This window comes from Camelus bactrianus, chromosome 29, assembly GCF_048773025.1.
Source record: "Camelus bactrianus isolate YW-2024 breed Bactrian camel chromosome 29, ASM4877302v1, whole genome shotgun sequence".
In the NCBI taxonomy this organism is placed as follows: domain Eukaryota; kingdom Metazoa; phylum Chordata; class Mammalia; order Artiodactyla; family Camelidae; genus Camelus; species Camelus bactrianus.
Window position 1 is genome coordinate 26489935 of NC_133567.1, and position 19917 is coordinate 26509851.

General features: G+C 60.2%; 1 protein-coding gene across 1 annotated transcript in view; it reads left to right on the forward strand.

Moving 5' to 3' along the window:
- Window positions 1-19917, forward strand: part of LOC141575571 (tensin-3-like) — a 99120-nt gene that overhangs the window by 16289 nt on the left and 62914 nt on the right. Inside the window, exons 2-4 of the mRNA XM_074355071.1 lie at window positions 14947-14999; window positions 16321-16492; window positions 18121-18171. Of these exons, the coding sequence (XP_074211172.1) occupies window positions 14947-14999; window positions 16321-16492; window positions 18121-18171 (276 nt within the window). The remainder of the gene's footprint in view (window positions 1-14946; window positions 15000-16320; window positions 16493-18120; window positions 18172-19917) is intronic.

Sequence of the window (19917 nt, forward strand, 5' to 3'; positions counted from 1 at the left end):
GTGGGAGGGGCTGTGGAGTGTGTGGGGAGGGGGCTGCTGGGTGTAGGGGAGGGGATGGGGTCCCAGGTAGAGGGCCCTGCCCCAGGCGAGAGCGTGAGTCAGAGTCCTGGGGGAGTAATGACACGCCCCAGACAAATGAATGACTGTGTGTCACGTTCCTTGAGGAACTTGGTAAAAGAAGTTCCTTGGCATAGGAACTATAAATAGTCATCAGGGCAGGAGCCAAGGTCACCGGCTGCACACTCCAGCCCACAAGGACAGTTCGTCAGATCCCTGCAGTTTCTCCTGCTGTGCACACTTTCAGAAAAATCTCTGAGGATGGGGATGCAAGGAGTCCTGGGGGAACAGAGCCAGGAGGCAGCTCACGGGAGCTGGTCTGTCTTGCAGTGCCAGGATCTGGGCCTTCTGGAGCTGCACGAGCTGGTCCCCTCCCCTGCCAACCGCCCCGCCTGCCTAGGGAGGCTGCCCTGTTCTGAGACCACAGGCTCCTGCTCCCTGAGGCTCTCGGACCATGAAGTCGAGGCCCAGGGTGATCAGAGCCCGAGGCCCCATGGCCAGGAGGGGGCGGAGCAGGGGTCCCACCTGCTCCGGGGTCTTTATCTCCGTTAGGTCTGTCGTCCCGGCTGCCGGCAGCCGTGTCTCTCATGACCTGACTGCAGTGGTGGCCTCATCACGCTGGCCCGTGTGTCTTCCTCCGTGCACTCACGTCTGCAGGGGCCGGTGGTGGTGGCGCCAAAGGGACCCCCTCCCACCGGCTCATGCTCAGAGCTCCAGCCTAGGGTGAAGTGTCCGCGCTGAGCTTGCCTCCTGTTCGACTCTGTTTTCAGTTCCACTTGTGGAAATCGTTCTAGGAAAGGCAGTCGCTTCATGAATGGGAGCCCTGGGTGTGTTTGTGGGGGGGGCGGGGGGCGGCTGGAAGACCCCCAGGTGGAGCCCCGCCTCCTTCTCCTGGCCCCGCTCCCCCCACTGCTGGGTGAGGAGGGCTGGCACCAGCTGGGAGTCCCCCAGGTCCCCCCCATTAGAGATGAGGGTCTGTGTTTACGAGCCGTGGGCACTTCTCTTGGGGGCAGGCGCCCTGGTTTCATGCAGTCTCCAAAAAGCACCCCGACTTTACAAAAGAAGTGAGCAAAAGCTTGCACTCGCTAAGTCGGGTCTTTGTGTCCTGTGATGCTGGGGCTCTGGGGCCGTGCCTGTGGTCGGGGTGGATGCGGGCATGGGAGCCTCACCTGGCCGTGATGCCTCGTTTTCCCTGGAGAGAGAGGACGCATCTGCTGACCGTGTTTCTTCTCCCTCCAGTTGGTGAGTCCCCACTGTGCGCGAGCCCACCTGGAACAGGTAAGCCCTCAGCCTCTCCTGGGGCTCTTCCTGCTTTGCCCTCTCTGGGGAGCCTCCTGGTCCCTCGAGGGTCCCGTCCGTCTGGTTAGCTGCAGCTTCCACTCACGGGGCTCGCAGGGATCCCGGACCTCCCCGCACTAGTCACGTGCACGCCGTCCTGAAGATGAGCGAACCGTGCACGCCTCCGTAAGAGCACCTTTTGGATCCGTGAGTTACCTTCCAGGATTCAGTCCCTGAGCCCGAGTTCCCCGGCCGTGACATAAAGATGCGGCTTGCCTGTTTCTCTTAGTGATAAAGGCGTGGGCAAAGCCCTGTGCCCAGGGTTCTGTGTGGGTGGCACGGTGCCGCGGCTCCGGAACAGGACGCTCTGTCAGATGGAAGGTAAACACAGCAATGACACTGTCTTTGGCAAACATGAATGGCTGTCTGCTTTTTAAGTGGAAATGTTCTTTGAACGGCCTGGTCCCTCTGGGTGCTGTCTGCTGACCCTGATGGTTGGCGACCGGGGGTTCAGCCTGGTGTGGAGGACTGAGTGGGGGCTCCCAGGACCAAAGGATGGCAGATTCCCACACATGGAGGTGACTCACCGTGGGGGCGCCTGCCTTCCCAGCCTCACCTGTGCGGGGAGGAAACAGGTGTGCCTGTGTCTCCTCCGGGCCACCTGCTGGGTGAGTCCGCGGTGCTTCCCAGAGAGGATGCGACCCCGCGCCCTGGGCCCCGGTGTTGCCATTTACAGAACCAAAATCGTGGTGGAACTTTGCCACCTGCCTGCTTCCGGTGCCTCTGATGGCTGAGAGCCTGGTGGCCTCTACACCCAGGGGGGCCTTCCCTGCAGCAGCAGTGGACGCCTTCCAAGGGGCTCAGCTCTGTGTCCTGGGTGTGGCTTCCTCCCGGAAACTGGCGGGGTGCCTGTCCCTGCTGGAGGGGGAACGGTGGGACGGGTGCGGGCAGGGTGGTGTAAGCGGCCGGCTGTGTCTGGTGGAGCTTTGGGGACACCCACACGGTGTCACTTCTCGGGGCAGAAAGCACAGAGGCAGCCTTTCCCTTCCCGGCCCTGCACCGGCCAAGAAACTCCTGGCGCCGTGGACCTGGCATTTAGGATCAGCACGGATGCACCTCCAGGTGACGCCAGGCTTCCGGATGCCACCTTGGGAACCACAGGCCCGACCAGGCCACCTGAGAGCCTGGTCCCGCTTCTTTCTCTGTTACCTTCACTGAGTTCCTGCACTGCCCCATGGAAGGCCACCTCGGCTCACCCAGAGACGGGGGCACAGGGCTGAGAAGGGTGAAGGGGGCTCCCCAGGCCGCAGACCCTGAGCGGCCATCACCTCTGGTCTTGGCCTCTTTTGCTGGCCCCTGGACGTTCGAGGTGAGACAGGCTTGTTGGCCCTGCTTCTGAGTGTTTGAACCCCACAGGGACACCTGAGCAGGGACCACTCTGTCTGTGTGGCTGGAGAGGACGTCGGTGGTGATTCCATGCCCCCTGGGCTCCAGACCCCAGCTGCCCTTTCTTTTTATTTTTTAATTCAAAACCGTTTTGAAAACTTACTATTTCTATACCTGGAAAGACTGCTTTTTGTTCACGTTAACATCCATGCATTTTGATTTTACTTCCCTCATTTTTAGCAACTGTAGCATCTTTTTGAGTACTTTTCACGTTTGCTGAACACGGCGTGCAACGTCACCGTGTGAAAATGCCCCGCGGAGATGAGGGTGTCAGGCCTCCCCAGCCCTCAGCCCAGCCCTCTTGGCTGAGGCGCACAGGGTCCATAGGGACCTGTCCCCGTCCCGTCCCTCCTGTATCCACGGTGGTCGTGGGCAGCCGTCCGCCTCCGCCTTAGGGAGCAGGTGTCCTGCCTCCTTGACCCCCGAGGCTGCGCTCAGCAGCCAGCTCTGGGTGTGACTGTGCCTTCCCACACATCTGTGTTGGCCCCCTGACCGGCTGCATCCCATCACCTGCGGTGCGGGGCCCCTTCTCCTGGGGGCGCTCCGCTGCTGTGGGATGTTGCCGCATGCAGGGAGCCCTCCTGGGAGGTGGCGGGGCAGCTGCACCTCAGCTCCCTCTAGGTCTCCGAGCCGCTGGGTCTGCTGAATTCCTGGGGCGTTGGCTTGCGGCACGAGTGTTCGGACACCCCCGGTCACCGTTCACCGTTCCGGCCAGAGCGGAGGCGTTGGGGGTGCCAGCCGGCTTCCTGTGACTGCATCGGGCCCGCGGTTCTGCTCTGCCAGGGTCTTTGTCAGCCAGGCGGGTGCCCTGGGGACATGCGAATGAACCAAGGACCCTTCCTCTGCGGGTCGCATCCGCACCCTTGGCCGTTTGCCCTGGTGCCCGCTTTTCTAGAATGTTCCCGGTAGCAGGCCCTTTGGTTTATTTCAATGGTGTAAAAAGTGGGTGTGAGGTTCCAGGAACACATGGGCTAAAAATGGAAACCTTTTGGATCCGTGACAGTTACTTTCTGGGATTCACTCCCTCTGTGAATGGAAACCTCGCTGACGAAACGTGCTCCGGCTCTCCTGGGAGCCGCGCAGCAGGGACGCGGCGTGATTGGCACATGCCTTCGCAGCGCAGAGGGGGAGACAGTGCCCCATGGGAAGTTATGCCCTCCGGTGTGGGCTGTGCCGGCGGGGACGGGTGCTGACCCGCAGAGCCCAGATCCAGTCCAGGGACTGTTTTGGGGGGCGGCAGACACAGGCTCTGTGGCTTTACGGGGCTGGATGCTCTGCTGTCTGTCTGGGTCACACATGGGGGCCTCGCCCGGGATGGGTTCTGCCAGCTCGTGTGGCAGGTGCATCCCTGCTTTGCTGGGTGACTGTGATCTTTAGCGATGGGCGAGGGGGCAGGGTCGCCAGGACCGAGTCCCACGTGTGTCCTGGCCGCTCTGGAGACGCGCACGCTGCTCACACACACAGTGTGCAACAGAACGGGGGGCTGGAGCCCGGCGGGTCCCCCCGCCTGTGACCGTAGGACAGCGAGTGACCCTGGCCTGAGTCCTCTCGCTCCGGGCACCACATCCCTCTCCTGGAGAGTGGGGCCGCTCCCACGTGCCCCACGGGCCCCTGTGCGGATGGGGGCAAGTTCCAGGTGGAGATTCTCAGCGGGGGCTGGGCCCCCGGAGCGGGCACCGTGGGTGGCAAAGGGCCTCAGCCGGGGTCCGGTGGCTTCGGGAGGGCGGCCCAGTCCCTGTGGCCTTCGGCATTGGAGGCTTGTTTTGGATCATTGCTCTTCTGCCGTCGGCCCAGACGGAACCAGTTTGGTCAGTTCCAGAGCGTGTCCTTGGCTGCGGGAGGGTGAGGGCCCTTCCAGACAGAGGCTGCCCGGAAGCCGATGGAGAGAGCCCGCGGGCAGGATGCAGTTGGCGGGCGGGGGCGATCGCAGGGCCTTTTATGACGCCGGCCTCATGACACGCCAAACGTGGCCTGACAGCTTTTACAGACTGTCCAAAGCAGGGCTGTTTGTTTTTCCACCTTATCTTTGCCTTTTCCCTGCTGCCCGAGGGCGTGGACTCAGTGCACCAACGGAAACTCTGCTGGGGGGCAGGTGTCGCTGTCACTGGGACCCTGGGTCCACGTGTCTGAACCAGCCGCCCAGCCACACCCACGGGCCACCCCCGGGGCCGCCGTCCCCGGCAGGAGAGGCCCCCAGTAGCCGCCCTGCGCGAGTCGGAGAGGTGCACGCTCTTCAGAGCAGCCGCCGTCCTTGAAAGAGGCCGCAGGCCGCGTGCAGGAGGCGGTCGGGGCGGCCCGGGGGCAGCGCAGGCGCAGCTCGGATGCAGGTGCAGGCCCTCACCTGGCGCTGGCACTGGCTCCCCCATTGTCTTTGCTTGGCCCTGGCGGTTTCTCACGCTGGAGGAGAGGTTGTGCGAGAACAGCTTCTGAAATCTGAGTCCTCTGTTTACCGAACACTGATGGCTGTTTGTCTCTGTTTAATTAAAGTGAGGACAATGGGTAGTTTCTGCCAAAGGTGACACCTGGAGTCAGGTTACCGTCTGAGGCTAGCATGTGCAAGCTGGGTGCTGGCAGCTGCGTGTGTGTGTGTGTGTGTGGACTTTGTCCAGCCTGGTTTGCTTAAACTCACAAAGGCAGAGGACGTGACCGTGAGCGGCGAGGTTGACCCAAGGGCGGCGTGACTTCAGGACACGTGCCCGTAAGCACGGGCTGTCAGGGTCACCTTTCCCTCCGGTGGCCCATGACCCATTCTCTCCGAAGCACTGAGCTGTTGCAGCAGGAACGCCCACCCGACTGCGTGACTGGAATCGCGGGATGGAGGAGAAGGCATCTCTTCAGAGCACGTTCCCTTTATTTTATTGCAGAATTAGGTAGAAACAGCACCGTTCCCACGGTCCACCTGTCCCACCCTGATTTGTAAGGAGGTGTCCCTGGGGCTCAGGGAACCCCGGTCTCCCCTGCCGGCTGCAGCCACGCAGACTGTGCGTGAACTTCTTGTCCCCGTGGTCACTCAGTGCAGGTGTTCCTGGGGTGCTGGTTCTTCTGCGGCCCCTGCAGTGAACTTCAGAAGTCTGGAGGCGGGGTGCCTAGACGGCAGGGTCTCAGCTGAGTGAGAAGCGCTGTGACCTGGGAATCACAGCCACGTGGACACGGGCTGTCCAGACCCGCGGCCCGGCTAGGGTGGGAGGGGCGTGCTGGGCGCACCTCTGCAGGAGGGGCCCGGGTCACAGGGGTAGGAGGGGGCGCATGTGAGGTCAGCATGTGTGGGCCCCCCTGCCCTCCCAGGTGGCTGGAGGGCCTGTGTTTGCTCTCGGGGAGCCTCTGGCCATTTCTCCTGCTGCCACTTCCACAGACGCTGGCTGGTTCTGCGTCATCTCGGCAAGGACGGACGGAAGGGTGCACAGAGTGTCCTGGGATGTGCAGCTCGGGGGAAGGGCGGGGGCGTTGAGGATCCGGTGAACCTGAGTTTAGATGTGGCCTGGGGGCTCCGTGTGCCCAGGGCCCCCTCGGTGGTGCTGACCCCCGCCCCCGGCCGTCCCAGAGCAGGTGCACGGGCTCTGGGGCTGGGCTGGTGATGTCACTGCTCCACTTCAGTTCTCAGTTGCGCACTGGTTGTCATGAGTCCTCTGTGGAGGTTGGGAGCTGGACTGGCGTCAAGTCCCCGTGGGCCCAGGTGGGGCAGGGAGACCCCTTCCCTTCCTTCCAGGCCAGACTGGCAGAGCCCAGCCCGTTCCCATTAGGGGAGAGGGCCTGACCTTTGCCCCGGCCTCTGCCTGCCACTGTGTGGTGGCCCCCCGCCCCCACACACCCGGGAAGAGGCACGTGCCTCCGCCCTCCCCTAGCCCCAGGCTCCGCTCCCTCCCACACCTGAAGCAACACCCTGGCCTGCGACCTCGTTCAGCCCCAGGTGGGGAGAGTTGCCCGGGTTTCTGGGAAAGGTGGCGGGGAAGGGGCCAGGCTACATCTGGTTTTCCTTAGTGGGGCCTCCCTCCAGGTCGGCCATCTGGAGCCTGCCCTTATGTCTCACTTCGGAGGCCGAGGGACTGCCCTCCACAAATTAAGAAAAAGCCCATTTAAGCTACCCGCCTTGTCCCGGGGTTTGAAGGCCGGAGGGCCACCTGCTGTTGGTGGTGGCCAGGCCCCCCCGCAGGTGTGGGGACCTTGAGGAGATGCTTCAGGGACACCTAACCCGGGGGCAGCACAGAGCCTGGCTGATTATCAAATCCGCAGGGACGCTCACCCTGTCTGTTCCCGTCCCGTCGGCCGTCAGCGCCCCTGCCCGCCCACTGCCAGGTGGCCCACATGGCCCCGCATCCCCCCATCTGCGCTCCGGGGTGACAGCTTCCAGAGTGGCAGCTCCCCCCAGTAAAGGGCCGAGGAAGTGTCCTCAGGGGACAGGTGGGTCTGCCCCACATCCAAGGCTGGACGTCTGCAGCGGGTGGAGAGGAGCAGCTTGGTGGGTCTTGCTTTCCCTCACGGCCTGGGTCCCGTGGCCGTCGTGGGGGTTAAACGTGGGGGTGTGTGGAGACCGAGGTTCTGGGTGATCGGTGGTGGGAACTGCAGGACTTTTGAAGGGAAGCCACTGCTGCTTTTTTTAATCCCCTAATCAATCGGGTTCCCACAGCACTTGAATTACCAGAGTGTATTTTCACCCGCAAGAGGGGCTCGTTCGAAAAAGCAGACAGCAGCAAGCTCCCCAGAATCTGTCTCTACTGGGGAGCAGCGGCCGGGGGCCGGGTGACCCTGCCCGTCCGTCTGGGAGCCCAGAGGGGGTGGAGTTAGACCCCCCCAGGGTCTACGTGCCCCGGACCACCCCCTCCAGCCCTGTCTAGTCTCCATAACTGGGTCTGGAGCAGGCGTGGAATCCGGGATCAGGGGCCCCCATCCGGGCTGTCACAGCTTCAGCTTTGTGACGGCGAGGCGTCCTTCTCTGACCTGCACAACCTAACAGGTGCTTAAAGAAACGACAAGTCCTTGTTTGTTACCCTTGATGGGGTGCTGGGGGGCCAGCTCGTGGAATTGGGTGCAGAGACGCAGAAAATGTTTAAGCCTCATTTCTTGCACAAACAGCACTTCAGGGTTAAAAATAGATGAAGAGAGAAAGTTTTCGTTTGGTGAGGAATTCCGCCGGCTGCCGAACGTTGAGAAAGCGGTGGACTGAGACCAGCCCGTGTCTCAGACTCTGGTCACCAGACCGTGGGCTCCAGGCTGTGACCTTCGGTAGCCTTCTCAGTCACAGAAGGAAGCGGGTGAGGTCACGTGGGCCTCACGTGAAGGGCAGTCTGCCCGTCCGCTTAGTCCCTTCTGGAGAAACCAGAACTGCAGCGAGGCCAGGCCCACCCTCAGCTTGCAGGAAACGCAGGGCCGGGGTGACCTGGGAGATAATTCCGGTGCGGTCAGTGGCTTCCAGAATGGGGAAATTCTTACTCGGTGAACAGAGCCCCTGTGGTTTTCAAATAAATTGCCAGACAAGGAGGAGGAGGAGGAGGTCCCTGCATGGTAACGGGACTGAAGAGATGGATTAAATCAACGTGGTGGGACTTGATTCCGAATCAGACGGTCAGACCGTAACCAAACAAAACCAGAGCGAAACTTGTAAGACAGGGACCTCTGAGCACTGATTACACATTTGTGTGCAAGTATGATTGCGTGTTTGGTTTTCATTTAAGAGGGATGGCTAATGTATTTTGCGGTTGTATTTACAAAAGAAGTCTGTTTCCTGCAGATGCAAATTGAAGTGTTTTCAGATGAAGTCACGTGATGTCTGAGGTGGGCTTTGCATGTGAGCTCTGGGTTCAGGGGCTGGGGATGGAGGCCCAGCGACCGGGAGCTGTTTCCCGTCGTATGGTTTGCCCACTGTGTTTCACGGTCCACAGCCAGCTCACCAGCCTGCACCATTCTCTCTTCCAACACCCGATGGCTCAGGACTCACCCGCGAGTGGCTGGTGTGGCCGCCTCAGGTTCCCCTGTCCTGTTTTTGCATAATGTCCACCCACGATGATGCCTCTAAAAGTCCCGTTTGGGCGTCCTCAGGGCTTTGTGAAAGCTTAGAGGGACCCTGGAGGTGATCTGGCTGCACCAGCCCTCTGGGTCAGCTCCCCACCCTGGGTCTACCCGCCCCGATTGGGTCTGAGCTCCGCTGAACAGGCCTCCTCCCCTCCCAGGATGCAGGGCTGACCAGCCAGGGACTGATGGGGGCCTGCAGGGCTGCTTCGCTGGGACCTCTTTATTTGGTTCTTGGGGGCAAGACAGTTTAATTCCAGTCAGCAGACCGAAGGACCCAAGCTTTGACGTGGCTTTTCTGGCTGCTGCAGCCAAGACCCGCTTTCCATTTTAATGCAACATGTGTCTGTCTTTTCTTGAACGTAATCCCTTGTCATCCAGCCTTTAATTCCAGTTTCTGTTTACCAGCCCCCCATGGTAAGCATCTCAAACATGGGGAATACCCTCGCCTGTCAAAAGGGAGCCTCGTTTCAGAGATTCTCCCAAATGGCAGGCCTGCCTTCTCCGGAACCCTGGTGTGCACCCGACCAGGGCTCCCTGGCCGCCCTCTGCAGGGAGACCCCTGCTTGGGGAGGGGGCACGGGGAGGGGGCCAGCGGCCTGCAGACCCGGCCTTCGGCTCCTGGGCCTCCCTCAAGGGCCTTACTTTATTTCCACAGACACACGGGCCCTGCTTGGGACACCCTCGGTCCTTGGAGCTGGCGGCCAAGCCCATGGGGCCTGGTTTTGATTTGCGCACTGTTTGTCCAGGGCCCGCCCAGCAGGGGCTGCCCCTCGCTGTGTGTCACTGGACAGACGTGTGAGAGGACGGAGGCCCTGGTCTGCCTCCGTGTGTCCAGCGCGTGGGGCTGGCGGGGACGCCTCTGCCGGTCTCTTCCCTGACCCACTCTGAGCCCGATTCCTCCAGCTGAAGTTGGTCCGTGGTTTGTCCTGGAGCCCAAGAAGGCACCGTCCTGTCCTGGGCTGCATGGACATCCCAGCAGGGCAGGCTGGCGGGCTCCTCGGGCCCCTCCCGGGACCCTGAGCCCTGCGCTTAGGCCAGATCCTGGCCACGGGGGGGCCTGCCCCTCGGCCCGTGCTGTCGGCACCTGAGGGTCTCTGGCTGTGTGGGGTGGCTTTGCCGCCCCTCGGTTTCAGTGGGGCCATCCTGGTGGGAGGCCTGGGCTGAGGCAGGGTGGGCCTGCAGGGCCAGACGCTGCCTGGCTGGGCCCCCTGGAGTGGCCTCACCTCCCTGCTGCAGATGCCCTCCCTCTGTGGAGAGCTGACCTGGCCCGGGGTGAGTGATGGACGTTCTAAAGAGGGCACCGGGTCTCTGCTGGGCCACAGGTCACCCCGGCCTGCTCCGAGCATCCTGCGTCACTCACGTCAGGCTGGGCCGCTGTCCGGAGGCTGCTGTTGGGAACTGGGCGTGTCTCTGAGAGCCGGGGCCCTGCCCCGCGAGTCCTCCATGCCCACCGTCCTTGGGGCGCCTCATCATCGTGATGTGAAATGCCAGAGTTGGGCTGAGCCCCCTTCCCATCCCGTGCCGCGACGGTGAAGGGTCGGGCTTTGTGCTCTGGGACTGGGGTCTCTGGACCTTTCTGCCCTCCCAGGAGGCCTGTGAGATGGCCACTGCCCGCCCACTTCACGGGGCTGGGAACTGATGCTCAGAGGGGTGGAAAATCCCGCTGACATGGAGGTAAAGGGACGGGTGGCCCGGTGACTCCTCGCCCCCACAGTCCCGCTCAGGAAGCCCCTGCTGTCCTGCAGGGACGGCGCTGGCCCAGGTGGAGATCCCCGTGGTTTCCTCCAGAGCCCCCCAAGGCCGTCATGCCAGGGGTGGGGCTGTGAGGGCCACGTGGGACCCCCGCCCTTCCCGTGGTCCTCGTGGGAGGAAACGCCCCGGTAGGAAGTACTTGATACAAAGAGAAACCTGTGTAAGACGGGATTATAGAATGAGCCATATGCATCTCCCTCTCAACTTAGGGGACAAGCCCCTCCACCGGCCTGCAGTGTAGACAGCTGGTGGGGGCGGGTCTGACAGCAGGGCCGAGACTCCGGTCTGGGCAGCTCCCTGTCCCTGCCCACAGCTCCGGCATCCAGTGAGCCGGCTGCGTCCGGCCCCAGGCAGGTCGGGTCACCTGCAGTCCTCCTGGTCTGACGTGCGTCCAGGTGCCACCTCCCTCTTGTTTTCGCCGCCTGGGAACCCGGCGCCCAAGGAACAAGACGTTTCTGGATGTAACGGAGGTTTCACAGCACCCGCTTTTCCTTTCTGGTCCAGTGATGAGCTTTGTTCTTGTTTTTGTGTTTGCTTCCTGGTTCTGAGCTTGTTAACAAGGACAGAAGGTGGGCGGACACCTGCTGGGTTCTGGGACGCCTGCCTCCCAGGATGGGGAGCCAGCTCCCCTGGAGGCGGGGCTCCTGTGCCAGCAGGACACAGCCTCCTGCTCAGTCCGGGGCTTGTGGGTCCCTCTGGTTCCTGCAGGGCCCTGGCAGGTGGCCCTGAGCCTGGCCCGTGTCCCTGCCCTGCACGCTGGGCCCCCTGCTCCCGTGTGCCTGCAGCTCCTGGTGTTGGAGCCCCGAGCCCGCGCTCCCAGCCTGGCCACCTGCCCTGGGCCCGCGGCAGGGTGTGCGGGGGCAGCTGCTTCTGGACAGGAAGCCCCTCCATGCCCCCTTCCCAGCACAGTAAGTTCCACCCGAGGGGGACCTGCAGCGGCCCCACTGCATGCGCTTGGCACTGAGCCTGTCCCCGGCGCCCTCCTCCATTTGTTTGCTTCCATCCTCGTCCCACGGCAATGGGTGGTGACAGTTTCCTGGAGCGCGTGGCCTGCCGCTGGCCCCTGCCCGTCACTTCCTGGGGGCGGCCGCTGCCTGGGACCTCTGCCCAGCCAGCCCCTCTGGGGACAGAGGAGTTGACAGAGGAGCTGGTCTCTGCCACCTGTCCTGGGGACACCTCCCTTCCTCCTTTCATCAGTGTCTGTGTCTCAGAAATCTGAGTGTCTGGGGGACACATCAGCACAGACAGAGCCTCAGCCTGAACCAAACCCTCACCATGGAGTTGGGGGCAGTGTGCCATCACTGTAGCTCCCTAACTTCGGGGCGGGGCGTGTACTTTTTTTGGTAACCCCCGTGATCGCTGCTCACATGTGACAGCGTTAAGAAGATAATCAGTTTGGTCCCCGCGTCCTCGCTCTGGGGGACATGGTCTGGCTGGCCGGGTGCCTTTGGGGACAGCTCCCCCTGAGTCTCACTGCTCTTGGCTGGTTACTGCATTTGTGGCGGAAGTTGCCAGTCCCTTCTGGCATCCACACACGGGGCGTGGTGTTTATCTGTCACGTCCCACATGCCAGGGGCTTCTCTGAGCTCTGCGCGTGTGTCTCCTTCAACCCTCCAGTACCTCCACTTCCCAGATGAGAAAACTGAGTCACAGAGGTCGCTTCCCGAGGTCAGGCTGCTCGGGGCAAGACCCAGGCATTGGATTCTAATCAGGGTGCTCGACCGCAGCCTGCGCCCCTCCAGGATGTGTCGTGCGAGCTTAATTCTGGGGAAATTACAGAGCAAACCCCGAATGGTTTTCTGGAACCTTCTAGCCAAGCCAGGAGAGGAGCATTTGGCAAGATGGGGGCTTTAGGGGGCTGTGTCGGCAGTGACGCAGGAGCCCCGCGGGCAAAGCAGCGGCGAGGCGGCCTGGTCACGTGGTGGTCAGTGCTGGGACATCGCAGGTACCCAGGCCCCTCCACTCCTCGGGGTGTTGCTGTCTCTCCTGCTTTGCTTTGTCCCCATTTGTTTGCACAACCTGCTGACGAGAGTTTGCAGCTCTTAATGAAGACGCAGGCAGTTTGGAAAGGACCAGGGGACGGCTCGGTCCCCCCGTGCTGGCCTGCCGTTGCGGGCGGCGGTCCCCATCAGCGCCGGTGGCCCCTGCAGGGCTGAGACCTGCTGCTATCTCTCTGTGGTGGGGCCTCGGGGAGGGCCAGCCGCTCTGTTCAGTTATGAGTTACGCGCAGGGCCCACTGGGCAGACGTGTTGTGTGCACTCCTCACACACTCAGTGTAACGCAGCTCGGTGAGCGCGGCTGCTGGACCCGAAGGAACAGCAGACAGTAGACGGTGCTTCCAGGAGGGCACCCGAGTCCCGTGACGGCAGCGGGGAGGCCAGAGTGCCACGCCGGGAGCTGGAACTCCATCTGGGCCGACCCTGAGGTATTGTGCCGCCTCCTGCCAGCTACAGAAGTAAACTGTGCTCTAAGGAGGAAAGGAGAAAACGCCCATGGAAGAAAAAGTAAGGAAAAAATATAAACGAACGTTCAGAAGCCAACCGCTGCCCCGTCCACCCGCCGTCTGGCCAGATGTTTCCGGGTGTGTGTTCGAGTGGGAGTGAGTGCAGGTGTGATCACCCACCCTTCCCCGGGGAGCGGGCTTGTGGCCGGTGGGGGCAGGCATCACGGCCCCTCTCGGGCCCCCGTGGGCCTCTCTCTCGGCCACATGGTCTGTCCTGTGTCACTGAGGCACGTGGCTGCCCTCCCAGCCATGTTTCTCCCACGTAATCGAGGCATGTGGCCACCCTCCCAGCCACGTGATTTGTCCCGTGTCACCGAGGCATGTGGCCGCCCTGTTAGGCTGTTGTCTGTTTTGTGCTCGGTGCAGTGAGCACCCTGTCCACGTGGACTTAGGGATTTTCTGGTCATTTCCTCAGGAGCATCCCTCATGTTGCTAAGTCACCAGCTTCAGGCCTTTTAAGGGATTTTTATATGTGCAGACACGCTGTTTTGTAAAATGGATCAGCTTACGTTTCACCAATACTTAAAAAAAAAACAATTTAAGATTTTAATCTCTGCTGTTCTAATAGGAAAAAAATCTCATTATTGGGGCCTGTCTAACTGGAGCCCACCGTGGCCAGCGTTGATTGAGCACCTCCTGTATACAGGGGCAGTCTGAGCCATCAGTGGCAGAGCCAGCGTGGGGCCCCGGGGAGGGTGGGTCTGCGAGGTCGGGGAGATGCAATGGGTGGAGGGCTTGGTGGTTCTGCGCCCGGCCCGGCTGTCAAGCCTGCAGGGAGCCCCCAAGGACAGTCAGCCCCGTCGGTCCCCAGCCCCCTCTGTTAGAGGAGACCACCTCGGCACGTGTCTTTGCCAGGGAAGAGTGGACAGCCCGGGGCCCCTCTCATGTCTGCACGGAGGAGGGGGCTTCCGGGTCCTGCGTCTGTTCGGGGCTGAGCTCATGACCTCTGGGGTTGGGGGCTGGCCTGGGTATGTGTTGTGCGGTTGCAGGACAACATCTGTGACCATCGCTGAAACAGCCTTTATCTTCATCCTCCATCCCTTCATTTCACACCGTGGGGACCACGTGAGCCAGGTGCCCAGTGGGGGCACTCACCGGGCTTGGGAGTGGCGTCAGCACAGAGCCGGGGGATCTGTCTACCCACCCGGAGCGTGTGTCCTGGGCTGGGCCACAGAGCAGGGTGGAGATGTGGCGGGCAGGCAGGGCTCATGGAGGAAGGCATTCAGGAGAGCCATGACAGGGGCCCCAGGGTTCTCCCCTCCATCCCTGTGACAAGACCGCACACCCCTCTGAGCCTGGGCGTCCCCACTTCTGACACCGCAGAGGTGACTCGTCCTCACAAAGCTGGGGGTGCATCTCCTGAGATACTGTGCCTGCTCCCTAGACTGTAACTAACACAGCCCTCACCACACGCACACACGCACACACGCACACACATGCACAGGGGAGGGTGTGTGAACCAGAAAGTAATTACAACCTGACGCTTTCCCTGCTGTTGGATAAGCTTTAAAAAAAAAAAGAGCAGATAAAATTGAAAATTCTCTCAGTCATTAGCTGGCTCATTCACGTCAGCGCTGACAATGATGATCGTCATGGGGGCCGGCGTGGACTGAGCGCCTTCTGTTTATGAGCACATTTACACGTGCTGGCCCAGGGCATCACTTCGTCCCCCTTGGAATCACGCGCTGTTGGTTCCCAGAATCGTGTCCCCTGTGTGTGGAGTCTTAGCGCCGAGAGGACCTGCTAAGTGGGTGACCCTCCAGGTGGGGAGGTGGCCGGTAGTGGCGGCTGTGACTTAATGTTTACGATTAAGCTGCAGAGAGGCCGCGGCCCCTCCCTCTCCACGGGGCTTGCAACGTGTGGGTGGCGGGAGACTCCAAGTGACCGTGTCTTGTCATTTGCAGGCTCTGCGGGCCCCCTCGCTGGCCACGTCTCTGTGCTGTGACAGACCGTGCAGGTGAGTGTCGGTCACCCCGGCTCCTCGGGGTGCCCCTGGCCGCGGGCAGACCTCCCAGCATTACCCGTGGTCATTGAGATGTCGTCTTCAGTTTTAAGATGAATGCTCGAGGGGGCGTCACGCCATGGCGCTGTCTCTTTTTCTGGGTGTGATCGCCCAGCGTTAGAATCCCTGACTGTGGAAACGCTCAGTAAATAATTACATAGCCGCAATTTGATGGTGAAATGCAATTTGGGACGGGGGCCAGGGGTGAGTTCCAGAGCAGACTCCAGCCCGCGGAACACGCAGGTGCCCGGGACGGCCCCAGCCAGCACCCCACGCGCACGGGCCCCCAGGGAGATGACGGTTGTCCAGGACACACTGCTGTTTTTTAACACCAGTGTCAAAAACCACGTGACTTGGTTTTCAAAAAGGAATCAAAACTCTTTCACATCCATGTCTGGGGCATAAGGTAGAGAAAAAAACCTTGGCCATTGTGTAGATTTGAATAAACCCACTTTGAAAGGTTCATGATGTTGAGTATTTGACCTTGTAGTAGATATCTCTCAAACTTGTCTTTGTTGTTTAGAAATAAATGTAAAAATGTTCATCCCTGAGGCCACCCGCCTCCCCGGGGCCTCTGCTGGGAGGTGACCTCGGGCTGCGGTCCCCCGTGCAGCGCGTCCTCGTGATGGGAAGCGGGGCACTGCCCGGGTTCCCCGGGCCTCCCCACACCAGCCAGCTCTGGCCAGGGGCTGCCCTCCGCCACCGGCTTCATGCCCTGGGCGTTTCTACCCCCCTCCCTCCCTCCCCAGACCCCATCCTCCGGTTCCTGCCATCTGCCCTGGTCTGCTCGCCCTCGGTTCCTGCAGACGTTAGCTCTCACCTCCCACGGCTGGGATTCCTCCCCAGCCCGTCCCTGGGCCTGCGGCCCCCACACCTGGCAGGGGCTGGTGCACACAGGACTAGCTGCCGGCATAGATGCCTCCACCACCCACCCCACACGATGGGCTGCTTCTTCCCAGCTCCCTGCCGCGGGCCTGACGCCCTAGAGTGAGGAAGGCTCCTCACTCCAGGGTCCCGGCTTCCTGAACCCGGCCGGCCCGCTGCAGGCATCTCCATCAGGCCCACAGCGCTGCCGGGAGCCCCTTGTCCTCTGCATACGCCCTGCCCCAGTCTGTTAAGGCCACTGAGACGCGGGCCCTCCCGTGACGGGAAGTACTCAGACTGTGGACAGGAATCCTGCAGGTGCCGGCATCAGGTCCGGCGTGCACAAAGCGAACGTCCCCCCTCCCCTGGCCCTGGTCCTCAGGGCCTCTCCTGAAAGCCGCCCCTCCCCCAGGCCTGCGACGTGGAGCCCCACCATGGAGGACGGCCGCGAGCTGGACCTCACCTACATCATCGAGCGCATCATCGCCATGTCCTTCCCCGCCGGATGCTCCGAGGAGTCCTACCTGCACAACCTGCAGGAGGTGACACGCATGCTGAGGTCCAAGGACGGGGACAACTACCTGGTAAGCGGGGCTGGGGGGGCATTGAGCGTCGGGGTGGGGGGACGCCAAGTGTGGGGAACGCTGAGTGTGGGGACGGGGGTGGACACAGGGTGAACACACTGAGGGGAGCCCTGATCACGGGTTCAGCTGGGAGGACACTGAGTTTGCTGAAACTTGAGGAAGCCGCTGCCCCTGTGTCCTGGGGGCCTCTCTGGCCGTCCGTCCATCTTTCCACAGGTTGGTGCTCTGGGACCCATGGGTCACGAGCAAGGTCCCCAGGGAGCAGGACTCACAGGGCCGTGGTGGTCCGGGCAGGGCCGCCCTGGGGGACGCCCAGGTCTCCTTGGGCCAGGGCAGCCATGGGCAGGGCAAGGCCCGCCTCCCCGCTGGGTTGAGGGTGGTGGTTGGCCTCCCTGGTGTGGATGCCTGCTTTCCGTCCCCCCGAGGTCAGCTTGGAGGACCGAGCATTGCCCAGGTCCACTGTGAAACGCGGGGCATCTCTGGCTGGAGTCCACAGTGAGGAGAAGTGGGGGACAGCATCTTCCCGAACCCCCTCCGTCTCCCCCAACCCTGTGCTTGTCAGTGGCCCTGTGTCTGTGTCCTCCGTGGGTTCTGATCATGACTTGACTTAAATTCCAGCTCCTCGCCTCCCTGGACCTGCCGGGTGTGGCCTCGGGTATCTCCTTGAAGCTCTAATCTTTACCCCAAGCCGACATCCTTATCAGCCCCCTCAGGTGACGAATGGCCAGGCAGGACCCAGAGGCAGCTCGGCCAGGGCCACACATGGAGGCAGTGTCCGGTCCTCCTCCCTGCGGGCCGTCTCCTCCTGACCCCTCCCAGGCAGTGTACGTGCTGAGCCTGGTCCCTCCTTCCTCCCTGCTCCAACTCACTGTCCACAGGGGTCTTGCCAGGGCCTGGGGCTGGTGCTGGGGGGCAGGTCCTCCCCTGATGCCAGTGGGGCCTTGTCGAGGCCACAGCCCCTCTTGCAAACAGCAAGAGTGTGGGTCCCCACCACTTTTGGGAACAAGGAACTCAGAAAAATCGGAGGAAAGACATGCAGTGTCTTCTGCAACTCTAAGGACCCCAGACTGCGCCTGTCTTCCCCAGGGACATCTGAATTGTCTGCTCTGATAGGTGACTGCGGGGACAGAACGTCCCCACCGGCACGCTGACCCTCCAGGGTGAGGTGTGTTAGCCCCAGGCGCTGGCCCTTCAAGGGAGGTGCTAAAGGGCACATGTCCCAGGGCATGGGAGGCAAAGAGCCAGGACCCAGGTCTGTGCTGAAGTACCCCCTTGTTCCCCTTCTGCTTTCCCAGGGGTGTGGTCGGTTCCACAGACCACACTGGTCCAGGGGCGCAGCATGTGGCCCTGGGGTCTCCCAGACCAGTCCCCTCGCAGCTCCAGGGCAAGGACAATCTCCTCACCCTGCTGCCATCCTCCCAGGAATGCCACGCCCTCTGGGTGTGTCTGCTGGCCTGAAACATCCATTTGTTTTGTTGGTTTTTCATTCCGTGACAGTTACACGCCGTACACCTCAGTCTTCCGTCCTCCTTGATATCTCAAAGGCAAATGGCGCTGAGAAGGCAGGTCTCTCTTCTCTGACCCCTGAGGGTGACAGTTTGACTAACGGCTGCTTCTTCCCCCCGTAGGTGTTAAACCTTTTGGAAAACAGATGTGACCTGACAAAGCTTAACCCAAAGGTAGGTCCATGATGTTTGTCCTGCTCATATGAAAGTAGTTTGTGGCAGTGCTGCAGAAAAGGTGTGACAGCTCAGTTGTGACAGCAACCTGGATCCAGGCGAGAGACCAAGCAGCACTGGGAGGGGTGGAGAACTCAGGTTTATTACACCAGCGGGCCCAGAGGAGTTAACACTCCAGGCTCTGGACCCCGGCTGTAGGTTTACACAGGTGTTTATAGGCTGCCAGTTTACACTTTGCAACATCATATGCAAATAAGGTATAACGAAAGTTGACTAATTAGGAACAAGCTTTGTAAAAATGGACCAATCAGGAGGGAGAGAAATAACCAATCAGGAGTGAGGGAAATGGACCAATCAAGAGTGAGAGAAATAACCAATCAGAAGTGAGCTCCATGCAAAAGAAATACTACACATGGACCAATCAGGAGTGAGGGAAATGGACTAATCAGGAGTGAGAGAAATAACCAATCAGGAGTGAGCTCCATGCAAATGAAGCACTACAAATGGACCAATCAGAAGTGAGCTCAGGGAACCAATAGAATTTTAGGGGTAAGTAACCTGGTTCAGAGGCAAAAAGTGAGACAGAGCCTCTGGGATGGTGCCAGCACCCAGATGGTGCCAGCAGGAGAGCAATGGCCCTGCCTGGGGGTCCTGCCCGTCTTTTTATGGGGCTTCCCGCCTCAGCAGGTCTTTGTGGGATACGACGTAAGAAGGGGTGTTAGGGACTGTTCACATCCAGGACTAATTTTGTTTCATCTGTTTTTTTTGAGAGGGGGAGTTAGGTTTGTTTATTTATTTATTTTTGGAGGAGGTTGTGGGGTCTGGACCCAGACCCTCATGCACGTGAGCTTGTGCTTTACCACTTGAGCTATATCCTCCTCTCTATGACTAATTTTTTTTAATTAACCTTTTTAGAGTTCAAAATAGTTATAAACTCACAGGAAGTTGAAAAAAATAATACAGAGAGATCCCACAGAGCCCTGGCCCTGTCTTCCCTGGGGGTCATGTCTTGCATAACTCAGAGTAAAATATTAATGCCAAGAAGTGGACCTTGGTACCATCCACAGACTGCATGAAGCTTCCACTGGGTTTCCCTGCAGCTGTGTGTGTCTGAGACCACCGCCACGATCAGATCCAGAACACTTTCACCTCAAAGATCTCCCCCCTCCATCCATTATTCTTTTTTTTGGGGGGGACATAATGAGATAATTGAGTTTATCTATCTGTTTAATATATTTAATATATTTACTTAATGGAGTTCCCGGGGGTTGAATCCAGGACCTTGCGCATGCTAAGCACGTGCTCTACCACTGAGCTAGACCCTCCCCTCAATATTCTTTGTTTTTGGTACAGTGTTCTTTTTAATAGGCAAGATTTAGGGGACATTTTGGGGATTGTTGTAAGTGTAAGTTATGGTATATATGGTGCATGTATATATATATATATATATATATATATATATATATATATATATATATATATATATATTACACATGTTGGGATATTTGGAGCCATTGGAATACAAAGCAGGGTGCGGTGAGCTGCCTGTGTCACTGCTGGTCAACAAGGCAAAAGCAAGGATTTAAGTCTTAACAGGGATTCAGCTCTGCACAGTGTGCACAGAAATGCAGTGCAAGGGGGTCATGGCACTGTACAGCTGTCGGCTCCGAGTGGGGAAGGGGTGTGTGACTTTCTCTGCTCCCGGCCTGTTTCTGAATTTCGCCATCACTTGGCACAATTTCTATT